Source organism: Diabrotica virgifera, chromosome 5 (genome assembly GCF_917563875.1).
Source record: "Diabrotica virgifera virgifera chromosome 5, PGI_DIABVI_V3a".
NCBI lineage: Eukaryota > Metazoa > Arthropoda > Insecta > Coleoptera > Chrysomelidae > Diabrotica > Diabrotica virgifera.
The window spans coordinates 165,403,632-165,416,592 of NC_065447.1; the positions used below are offsets into that span (position 1 = coordinate 165,403,632).

General features: G+C 32.9%; 1 protein-coding gene across 1 annotated transcript in view; it reads right to left on the reverse strand.

The window, feature by feature from the left end:
• LOC114341282 (type 2 phosphatidylinositol 4,5-bisphosphate 4-phosphatase) overlaps positions 1 to 12,961 on the reverse strand; it is an 86,243-nt gene that overhangs the window by 4,221 nt on the left and 69,061 nt on the right. The window contains exons 2-3 of the mRNA XM_028292086.2: positions 12,429 to 12,604; positions 5,380 to 5,589 (exon numbers count right to left, since the gene is read on the reverse strand). Of these exons, the coding sequence (XP_028147887.1) occupies positions 5,380 to 5,589; positions 12,429 to 12,604 (386 nt within the window). The remainder of the gene's footprint in view (positions 1 to 5,379; positions 5,590 to 12,428; positions 12,605 to 12,961) is intronic.

Genomic DNA, 12,961 nt, shown 5'->3' on the forward strand with positions numbered 1-12,961 from the left:
ACAGAACATAATTTAAAACATGTATCAAAAATAAAACAGTGGTTTTTGTTTTCCGTTTGGCCCCTAAAGACGATTCTAAATTCAAATTAAAGCAACTAGCCCAAACGCGTCGTGACGTCATATGATTATATGTTTACATTTTGCACCGACAAAGTAAACAAAATTGTGTATAATTTTAAATTAGACATTACAAACGTCAGGAGAAAATACAGTTATGTGACGTCACAAGTGTTTTGATCGTTTGAACTATTCATAGAAAACTTGTTTACAAAATGGTTCTATTTTCCATAGTAAACCTTCTTTCCTTTCCTTTAAAAACTGTATCAAACTCCAATCTCAACAAACTGGAATATATTATTACAATGACATACGATAAATGTCATTAGAATATAAATATTTTTCTCTTATTCCGCGACGATGAACTGGCAAAATACCCAAGTAGATGGAGGCCAATAAACTAAAGAAGGAGAAGAAGAATATACCTAAATATAACCATAAACATAACAATCTAGTAAAACTATGTGACGTCACGGGCCGTATGAACTATTTTAAATTACAGAAGATTTTAAATCTGTATATCGAAGTTATTATGAGTTTTTGAAGTGTGAAATTTTCAAAATCTCATTTTTAAACAAAACTGAACATTATTAAGTTCCCCATTGCTGTGCTTATGGGCTAATCCGGTCCGTTCTCAGATGTGATTTTCGTCTCTGTCATATTACTGTCAAAAACCAATTCAAAATAATTGTTTTTCCACACAAAAAAATATATTAATTAATAGTATTGTTGCTGTCCTTTAAAATAATTTTATTCAAACACCAATAATATTAGAATACTTTAAAACTTTCACCAGAACATCCCACTCCCTGTAAATATTCTCTTTATTCTGTTACTGAATAAAAAGAAAATTTTTGACTGTTTGGTATCTTTCTTGTCGGATAGTAAAATATTATTGTAATTAGTTATAAGTATTTGTAAAACATGTTTAAAAAAAATATTAAAAAAAAATAATAAAAAAATGAAAAAAAATGATTATATTTAAAAAATCTACTATCTAAAATAATCTAATAACTAAAAAAAATACAAAAAAAATATAAAAAAAAAAAATTAAAAAAATGAAGAAAAAAAAATCACCAAGAGGATTTAAACCTCCGAGGGGTTGAACCGGGTTGACATCTTATCGTAGTGACAAAAAAACAAAAAAAAATACAAAAAAGAATGCATTTTACAAATAATTATTCTTTGTAAAATGTATACACTATGTGTTCTTGATAAACATTAAGTATAATATATTTTTATAATATTTATTAACATAGTATGTACATTAGCTGTAATGAGTAGGTAAAATAATAAGTAAAATATTGTAATATGTAGGTTGGTTTGTGCCCATTGAATTGGCAATTACCTAGCATCTTCGAGCAGGGAACCATGGCACCCTTTTAGCATGTGTTCCACTTTATCCATTAACATCGACTTGTAGTCATAACATTTTAACATATTACATTATGTAAACCATATATGATGATGTTAACACTATTTACAGTGTGCTAGTTTCAAAATACTCGGCAGGATGCACTGAAGATGTTCTGTTTAGAACGAAAACGTTCTGCAATCGATGACATTTTATAGTTTTAAATAAACGATTTTATTAACTCCCGGGAGTTAATAAAAAAAAAAAAAAAAAAAAAAAAAAAAAAAAATAAACGATTTTATACCAGAATACATCTCGAAGTTTTTACTTCTGTATTGGTTTATTGTAATATTATTATAATAACCATGTTTTACTATTTGGCAAATCTTTAATACATTTACTGTTGATTGAGACTGGCTGAATGACTATAGTGCAAGCAAAAAAAACTTTGTATGTTAATATTCAGTTTCTATACATTTATTGACGTTCTAAACGTCACTAGATATAAAAATAAACATTGCAACAAATGAAGGGTACTGGACTGTAATAGCTAAATGTGTCTAGTAGGGTGGCGGTTACTGTATAAGGCATAACAAGGTACCATAATGTTAAAAAGTAAATGCAACCAATACAGTATGCATACAGTAATTTTCGTTCGGAAGCAATAAGTATGCACTTTTTTCCTCGAGATAAAAATGTACAATGTCATTTGACTTGTGAATTAAAAATAATTGGGAAATCAATAACAAGTGATGGAGTGTTAACAAAATTTATATTTATAATGAAATGTAATAAATGCTTGTAATCAAATTGCAATCAGATGTTTGCTCCTTACTCCCTTGTCCGGCTTTAGAAGTACATTTTGCCACCCACTGGTCTAGTAACATATCTGTAGATGCTTTATGTGGAGCACCATTTAAATTTTTCGGTTGCAGACAAAAACCCACTAACTTATTACTGTATCTGCCACACAACAAAATGTGGCCAGCATTTAACAATGTTTCGCCTTCTTTTTTAAAGGTCTTACTGTGTCACCTACACCTACATATTTAAAAATATCCACAAGACGACCCTAAATATCTTTATTTTCCGTTATTAAACCAACTAAAAAATAATTTAAGGTAATAAATACAGAGATTACTTCACTTAATGTTTCACGGGCTATGGCTAAGGCAGTTTGGTTTTGTTTTCCTATGCGCTCTATCAGCTGATCATCTGTCAAAGCGCCCCCTATAGTTCATTTGCATTGCCAATAGAACTATTTACCTCTCTCATTCTAAAGACTGATTCTCACTATCATGCAACGCAAGTGGTCGGCATGCGGCATGGGCAAGGCATCGGCTCGGAAAGATACATCTTACATAAATCTTATGACCTTCACGGGATTTAATTCACACTATGCGTGCCAGGCACCGGCAATCGCCGTCCTTCCGAAACAATATTTGCCTCGCATATGCCGTGCAGGTCACGACAAGTGCGAATACCTTACCGGCAAGCAATCTGCAATCGTGGTTGTTTGAAATCAGTTTCATAGTACCGACAGAGGATAGAGGAAAGAAGTATTTTGTTTTTCAAGAGGTCCCTCAATATGCGCCAATAAGTTGTTAAATTCGTCCATTGTCATTCGGTAATCATTAAAAAAAATTGTCTGATCATCTAAAAGTTCGGAGTGTAACGTTGTAAATTCTCCTTCTTCATTGCGTTTCTTTAGCATTTTATGCACCCAAAAAAGTATCTTTCTGTTTCTGCAATATTTGTTTCCAGTTTGTTTCTTCGTCTAATTCTTCTTCTTCTAATGCAATTCACTAATGGATGTTCGCCATCACTTTTGACCATTTTTCTCTATCTCTTGCACTGTGTATAAGGTCTCCTATGTTTCTTAGCCCTGTCCATTGTTTGACATTACGGAACCATGACATTTTCTTCCTGTCATGTCACTCCTCTTCATCCTTCTATCTTTCCTTCAAAATGTTTGCAGATATTGGTATCTTTCGTTTACGTGCCACATGTATGCCGTTTTTCTCTGTTTAATTGTGCATAGCAGTTGCCGTTCTGTATCAATTCTCAGGATTCCTTCATTTGTTATTCGTGCGGTCCAGGGAACTTTAAGGATTCGTCGATAAATGCATATCTCAAATGCCTCTAGCTTTCATTGAGTTTATTTTTAAAGTCCATCCTTCCATGCCATATAGGAGCAGCGACCATATAAATATAGCATTTCGTGAATCTTAGTCGTAGGTTCAGGTCAAAGTCAGAGCTCGTAAAGACGCTTCTGAATTTTATGATTTTATGAATGCGCTTCTGGCCCTTTCTATCCGACATTTAATTTCCATATCCGATATCCAGTCTTCACATAGCAGGTTCCCAGGTACTTAAATTTTCTTACGCCTAATTTGTCGTCTAAAAGCCACTTTACACGATGCAAATAATTGCGCAATTAATTGCACAATTTCTTGCGCAAGAACTTGTGCAATAAGTTGCAGCTAACTTTCTGCAATACAGTGATTACACGGTGCAAACAACTGCATAAAATAAACTGACATGATATGAAATAGACAGAAACTTTGACAAAATAGCATAAATTTTAGGTTATGTTGTTTTTATAAATTAAATGTAATTTTTTGAGTAGAGTTATCAGATATTAGATTAAATATGTTAGATTCTAATTTGAGAAAATTATAATATATTATGTATTAAGTACATATAAGAAAATCAATTAATACCTAATCCAAGTAATATTATATATTATTCATTTACAAAAGGAAACACGTTGTAGAAATAAAAATAGAAAATAGTTTTTTTAATCCCTATTAGGTCTGGATCCCGCGTATGAAAAAAAAGTTGATTAATAGCAAGCTGAAAATTTGTTAATAGCTTAAGGGTGTCTAGTCGGACAAACTTTGATGTATGGGAACACTGGAACAGGGGAAGTTTTAATTGTGGAACAGGTTAAAAATTTGGAACGTCAGACCACGAAAACGTCCCATGTATTTTGTCGGACAGAACTTCCAATTGATTTGGATTTTCCCTTTCATTAAACTATAATGCCAAAATCAGACTGCTATTTGTCATCTGTCATAATTCCTGTCATTTGACATGTTCTACGTGTTCCACTCATTAAAATGCTCAGTTGGTGATAAATAGCAGTCTGATTTTTGCAGGACAGTTTAATGAAAGGGTAACAAATTCATTGGAAGTTCTGTCCGACAAAATACATGGGACGTTTTCGTATTCTGACGTTCTAAATTTTAAAACCTGTTCCACAATTAAAACTTCCCCTGTTCCAGCGTTCCCATACATCAAAGTTTGCCCGACTAGACACCCTTAAGCTATTAAAAAAATTTTCAGTTTGCTATTATTCAACTTTTTTTTCATACGCGGGATCCAGACCTATACGTCGCATAATTAAAGTTATCCACCAGAATAATATTATCTGTGAAGCGTGAAATTGGTAAAAAGTTCCTCTAGTTTTGTTAAAAAATTGTTTGGTTTGAAATTTTTAGGATGACAGAATGTCAATGTCATCAAAATCTTTTATTTGTTGACAACAGAAAAGTAAAAACAAACAGTGTCGCCTTAAAAGTTACTAAAAATATAACCAAATTGCAGAAAAAATTGCATGAAAAATAGGAAGACATGTTCTATTTAGCTGCAACTTCTTGCAGCAAGAAGTTGCAGCTTTTCTGTGCAATTTTCGTATGACAAAATGCAATTTCTATTGCTGCAACAAATTGTGCAATTAATTGCGCAATTAGTTGCATCGTGTAAAGTGGCTATAATATTAGAGCAATTTTATTAACGTTCAATTTGAACATTGTTTACAACACAAAGCAACTATCCCGCGGTAAGCCTTTCGCAGTGTGCATGGACTCCGAAAACCTTGCCCGTGCCTTGCCGTTGCCGGTCCGATTCCTTGCACGTCTAATGAGAATCGGGCTTTAACCTAGCTACAAAAAATTTGTACTTACCAGGAAAGTATCGTGACAATGTGCGCAAGTAACCCTGCACATGCCAGGCATAGTGGGTACAGGTGGTGTGACCGGACTTGGGGCCAAGTTGATGATCCTTTTACAATTCGGTCTGGGACAAGCAATCCTCTGCGAGGAACTTTTGCATATAAGCAAACAATTGCAGGGACAGCGTACATACTTTTTTCCCGGAGGAGCATTTCTTATTGGCTATAAAGTATTATAAAAATGTTAAAGATTGTCAAGATTGAAATTACTACATAAATATACATAACTATAAATATAGACAAGGAAAATCATTGGCAAAAACTCGCTAAGGTATTGCTAAAAAATTAATGTAACTAGAAACATAAAAAATATAAAAATTAAAAATAGTCACAATACATTAATTATGGAACTTCACGTCATGTAGATACCTCAAGTACTCATGTGTAGATACCTCAAGTCATCACCCTCCATTATTGTAAAATAATGGTAAATTAAAAGTTTTAGATTATGAATCAAACGTTTATCATTGTCTTCAGTTGCGTCAGGTTCTGGAAGACAATCTCTGGCAATACTAGATGTTGGTAAAGATTCAAAGATTGGTATTATTGGTGGTATGGTCTAGCTAGTATTAAATTTTGTTCACATAACGACAAGAGATTTTTTCTTCGCACCGTGATTGGGAGTCTTTTTTCGTATGCTTTGATGGGATTTATACTATATTGTTTGGTTTCAAAAGATAAACAGTTTCCGTCAATGCTAGTCTTCATGAAAAGTTTATTATTCTCATTTTTCCGATACTGGTACCAGTGGCGGCTCGTGGCTATAGGGACAGGGTCGGCAAGGTTTTGTCTCCTCAGATAGGTATGCCATCTAATTAAAAGACTTCAATTTCATAGAAGATTTTTGATTTTTGTTTTTTTTTATTTTTTTTTGTTTTTTCCTATAAATTTAGAACCTAAACCTGTTTATAAATTAACTCTAGTCTATGTTGTTTCGAAGTAGCAAAATGGGTTATAACGTCATTGGAAAATTTATTATTGTTTTGGAGAGGTTTTAAAAGTTTTTTTCTATTGACATTTGAGATAAGTTTGACATTCTCTCTTGTTTCATGGTGTTTCGACAATACGTTTTGACTCTTTTGAGACAAGAGAAATCCCGTTCATTTGAGGCAGAATTTGCCCACATTTGAGCACAATAATTTATTAATTTCGGCAACAGTTTGTTGTACCTAATGAATTGCAGTATATAAAATTAAATATATTTTGTAACTTATCCCACCTTCCGAAAATATTTAGATCAGCATATAAAACTGTTAATCCATTTTCTTATTTTAGTTGATTAAAGAATGATGGATAATGTTTAATGAACTTGTCTAATAGATATTTTGAAAATTCTTTGGAAATAATAATTGAGTTATCCTTCCACTCAAAAAGTCCGGAACATTGTTTAAATAATCAAAATGTCAAAAAATGAAGAAAAAATTCGATTTTTTTCTTCGTTTTTTGATTTTAACTTTCAAAGTATTCACTTCTGAGAAAAGTTATACTGACATAAAAGTTGCGTAATTAAATTTCCTACAATATAGGATTGGTAAAAAAATTTTTAAAAGTGTCATCCTTGTTGCAAAACAGCAATAATTGCGAAAAAAACATAAAAAACAAGTATTCGCATTTTACGTTTTTCAACCATTTATCACTTTCGACCTTCGACTTTCACTTACGACCTTCATATTTTAACCAGAAAACCTTTATGATATAATAAAACAATACTGTAAATTTCATTACGATCGATTCAATAGATTTTGCAAAATAAATTTTGCAATTCAGCTTTTGCAAAAAAAATAATTTTTTTCAAAATGTTGCAGTACTGACAAAAAAGTAGATAGCAAGTTGATTTTTTTTACATATAGAAGAAAGGTACAGTATTCTTCTATACGTAAAAATAAATTCAACTTGCTGTCTGCTCTATTTTCAGTTCTGCAACATTTTGAAAAAATGAATTTTTTTGCGAAAGCTGTATTGCAAAATTTATTTTGTAAAATCTATTGAAACGATCTTAAGAGGAAACAGTAGCGATTAACAGGTAGCAAAAACGCGTTCCAAGATTGCGGCTGTAATTTTGAATATTTTTTCGAGACATTTGGCACACGTATTCGTAATATAATAAAGAATGGCGGTACAGAACCCAATTTGAAAAATATATTAATATGTGGAAATTACTCTGTAATTAAATACAATATTAAAAAAACGAGCCTGTACCGCCATTAAGAAGAACAAAAAAATACACTTTCTTCAAATAAACTTTTTTATCCGATGCCTAGATTTTGTGTCATTTTGGAACTACTAAAATTTTTTATTTCATTAGTAGTTCCAAAATGACACAAAATCTAGGCATCGGATAAAAAAGTTTATTTGAAGAAAGTGTATTTTTTTGTTCTTCTTAATGGCGGTACAGGCTCGTTTTTTTAATATTGTATTTAATTACAGAGTAATTTCCACATATTAATATATTTTTCAAATTGGGCTCTGTACCGCCATTGTTTATTATATTACGAATACGTGTGCCAAATATCTCGAAAAAATATTCAAAATTACAGCCGCAATCTTGGAACGCATTTTCGCTACCTGTTGATCGCTACTGTTTCACCTTAATGAAATTCACAGTATTGTTTTATTATATCATAAAGGTTTTCTGGTTAAAATATGAAGGTCGTAAGTGTAGCATAAATGGTTGAAAAAAGTACAATGCGAATACTTGTTTTTTATGTTTTTTTTTCGCAATTATTGCTGTTTTGCAACAAGGGTGACAATTTTTAAAATTTATAACTAATCCTATATTGTAGGAAATTTAATTACGCAGCTTTTAGTTCAGTGCAACTTTTCTCGAAAAAGAAGTACTAATATTTTTACAGATGCGCCCTGGTCTATAATAGGTACGTGTCTTATTGCCGTTTGCAGATCACCGCTCGGCAGATTGTTTATATACCATACTTGCCATTCAAATAAATACGGGGAATATATAATTGTTGCCTATCGGCTAATATTCCATAGCTTCTTATTACAAGCAAATGGTCAATCTGGGGACGGCTTGACGAAGCGGGCCTTATAAGAATTCACACAATCGCAATCGGGTGCATGGCTAGGATCATTAATTTGAAAAGTCTCTTACGCACAACGCACAGGGATCACTTAACGTATCGAATCGATCAAATTCTTTTAAAAACAATGAACAAAATTTAGTCTGTATTATCTAACATATATTTTTTTTATTTCACAGAAACGAATATCATCAACTCTGATTATTAACTTAAATATTAAAAAAAATCTAAAATGTGTCCATAAATGTGTGGGTCGGCTCTGCCGACCCTGACCAGCCGCCACTGACTGGTACCATATACCATCACTATATTTAAAATTGGTATTTCCATTACTAGTTTGCTCTTCACCTTCTTCATTTTCTTTAATTTGGTTTAGCTTGTTCTTTAGTTTTATTTTATTTTCTATTGCAAATGTCACCTTTCTTTGGTTAAAGTCTAAACAGTCGTCATGAAGTAGGTATGTCACTTAAAACGGACATGCCTTAGTACATACAAGTCTTATGTGCCCATCATTCAAGGGTGTATACAGGGGAATTGTCAATTGATATTAAATTTGGTTAACAATTAACAACATATTGACACATGGCAGAAAAAGCAAAATTTTCTGTTGTTCGCCGCATCATTTTGACATGTTGTTGGACATCATTTTGACATGTTCAATATCGGGGTAAGACATGATATATTTAAGTATACATGTAGCAATTTCGGTATTACCCCATTTTCAGATTATAATTGAATAACTGTATAAATTACAACACTAATGGCCGGTTTCACCAACAACAAATACTTTATTCGATGAATAAAGTTATTCGAACAATAAACTGACACATCTACGTTTCACTGACGTCAAATAACATTTTATTTGTTTATTTATTAAATAACTAATTACTCTACCAATAAAATGACAAGTTAATCTCGCTTTAAATATCTATAACAAAGAAAATTCGCCAGTTTAACTTTAAATATCAAAATTGTATTGAAACACCATAAAAAAATAATAATACACCATAAAATTCATTGATTTATTTGTTGTTGGTGAAACCGGCCCTAAAGCTAACGAATGTTTCGACATTTTGCGTTGTACAAATTATACCTTTAGTTATGTTTATACAAAACAAAAGTATTCATGTAAATGTCCAAGCGAATGGAACAAGAGGATAATATGGAAGTTAATATAAATTGAGAGGATCTGAACCAACTAAGATTTACTGATGACATCGTATTAATATATGATAGAGTTGATAAAGCTACAAAAATGCTGGAAACGCTCTGTGAAGCGTCAAAAACAATTGGCCTTAAAATTAACACCTCAAAGACAAAATGTATGACCAATCTTGTAGTCAGCAATAAAATTCAAATTGAAAGAGCATCGATCAAGAAATAGCTTACAAATATCTAGAACATGAAATTCGCTTAGGCCAAGATAATCAGATAACTGAAATACAAAGAAAAATAGGTCTAGTACTCCAGTTTGTTTGAAAAGGAAGGTTTTTGACCAATGTGTTTTACTGGTTCTTACATATGGTGCGGAAACACGAACTCTGACAAAAAGAACAATACATAAAATAAGAGTTACACAACATGCTAGAGAAACACGATAGCTCAATGTTAAGGATTACATCAGGTATTAAGTACCAAAAAGAAATAAGAAGAAGAACAGGAGTCCCGGATGCAGTTTAAAAAATAATAATAATAATAATAATATGTAAGCACTACGAGCCTAGCAGGCCCACGGCTTGATGTACTATTCTTTTTCACTCCCTTTTGTCAGTCGCTTTTCTTTCCCAGTTCCTTACGTTAATTCTTCTCATATCTTCTCTAACTCCATTACTCCATCGTGATCTCGGTCTTCCTCTTCGCCTTCTCCCTGCCAATGCACTAGATAGTACCATTCTGGGAATTCTAGATGGAATTATCCTCTGCACATGGCCCAACCATCTAAGTCTTTGCGCCTTAATTACTGCTAGTATGTTAGAATCTTGATAGAGCTCAGTTAGTTCCTTATTTGTTCTTCTTACCCATTGTTCATTTAAGTTTCTCCCACCGAAGATTTTGCGCATTATTTTCCTCTTCCAAACTAATAACAACTCTTGGTGTTTTTTTGTTGTGACCCATGTTTCAGAAGCATACGTTACTATCGGCCTTATAAGGTCTTGTAACTTAGTTTTGCTCTTTGTGATATATTTTTACTTCTTAACAACCCATTAAGAGCAAATATAGCGCGGTTGCCCGACATAATTCTCTTTTGTATTTCTTCTCCACAGTTAGGATCTCTTGTGAAGACAGTTCCTAAGTACTCAAATCTCTCAACTTCTTCGAATTTATACTGTGTTCCCTTCGCTGTTGTCATTGTTATGTATTGCCCCCGAAGGAATTGCTTATTTGTCCATTCCATATACTTCGTTTTTGCTTCATTTATATACAATCCTTTGGTTGCTGCCCTCTCCTCGAGTTTCATGACTGTTTCTATAAGTTATATTTTGCTCCTAGCCAAGATTACCAAATCGTCTGCGAATGCCAAGCACTGATGTTTTTTGTGGTAGACCAGACCTGTTCTATTAATGTTTGCGTCCTGTACTTATAACCTTTTCTAGTAATATGCTAAAAATTATAGACGACAATGGATCACCCTGCCGCACTCCTTGTTCTTTGGAGAGTTAATTTTATAATTCTAATAAGCTTTGGAGAAACTTCCATGTCATGCAATGCTGTGAATAATTCGCTTCTTTTCACTCGATCGAAAGCCTGTTTAAAGTCAATGAAAAGAACCATGGCGTCTTTATTATATTCGTAACTTTTAGCCTGTATTTCTCGTAGTGTGAAGACCTGATCCACAGTACTTCTGCCTTTTCTGAACCCACATTGATATTCTCCTACGCTTTTATCAACCTTCGTTGTTAATCTGTTTTTAATATGCATAGCCAATATTTTATACGTTATGTTTAGCAGCGCTATGTCTCGATAATTCTGACAATCAGCCATATTTCATTTCAGCCGTTATGCCGTCGCTTCCTGGGCTTTTGTTCATTTTTAATTTATCGATGATATTCTGAATTTCGCTTACAGTCGGAGCCTGCTCTTCACTCTGTTGATTTTGTATTTCATTTACTAGATCCTCTGTTTCCTCGTTATTATCGTCTGTCTCTTCAGGTCCATTTAGAAGCTCATCAAAGTACTGTTTCCAGTGTTCTAATATCTCTGGTTCACCCCATAATCATTTCTCCATTTTTGTCTTTATAATGTACAGTTTTCGGTTGGTGCCCTCGTTTCTCATTTTTTATCCCTTGGTACAGGTTCCTAATTTGATTATTTTTGTAGCTTTCCTGTACATTTTTCAGTTTAGCTTCATAATGTTTCCTTTTTTTTCGTAGTATTTTTTTGGTTCTATTTCTTTGTTTAGTGTAATTTTCCTGCGCTTCTCTTGTTCCTTGAGTTATTATTTTTAATCGTAGCTTGGCCCGTTCTTCCAATGATTGTTCACATTCTTCATGAAACCATTATTTTTGTTTTTTCTTTGTGTTGTCATTGGTGCTTTAAATATCTATAGGTATTGGAGTTGAAATATAGCCATGGATAAATGGGCTTTAGAAGGACATGTAGAAATATATATATAGGGTCTATAGGTTTTGGAGTTGAAAAAATAGCCATGGATAAATGGGCTTTAGAAGGACATGTTGCCAGATTGACGGATGATAGATGGACCAGAAATATTCTGGAATGATGACCAAGACAAGAGGCATATCGAAGCAGATGACGATTACCGACTAGATGGACGGATGCTATAAAGCGCATCACCACAAACTGAATGCAAGAAGCTTAGATAGAAATAGGTGGAAAATTTTAAGGGAGGTCTACGTTCAGCAGTGAACAAGTATAGGCTAACTGATGATAAAAGGTCTAAATTTAAAGAGTATGATATCGACTTTTTAGAAACTCAACCAGTATAAATTATGCGAGAACTTACTGTGGCTTCATTACACTGCGTACACTTGACGACGTGTTGGTCTCTTTTTCCAGAAATATCAATCATTGCCTGACAAACTCTGCACGTAACCATAGGAACTCCACCGCCCTCCGCTTGCTGGAAGAACGGAGGAGGTAGCTCATCTGGTCCAATTGGAGATACTGTTGTTTGCTGACCTAAAAAAAGGTAACTGTAAAAACATAGGCCAATTTATTGCCACTGTCTTAGGTTGTCGCAAAATTTTGGAGAAATGTTTTTTAAATACATACATTCATTTTTTCCGAATTTATTTCGAACCCGAAAAACTAATAAATATTTTTGAAACATTTAAACGCAGAATGAAAGATTACATTATTATCGAGGGCCGAAAGTCCCTTAGAATTCATTTATTAAAGTGTTCTTTAACTTTTTCTGTGATCATTAATGATACTATGATTAAAAAACAGATTTTTGAAAAAAGCTTATTTTTTCAAGAATTGTTTAAACAAATTACATTGTTTATTAATTAAGGGGGTGGGTACGTATTTTCGGCT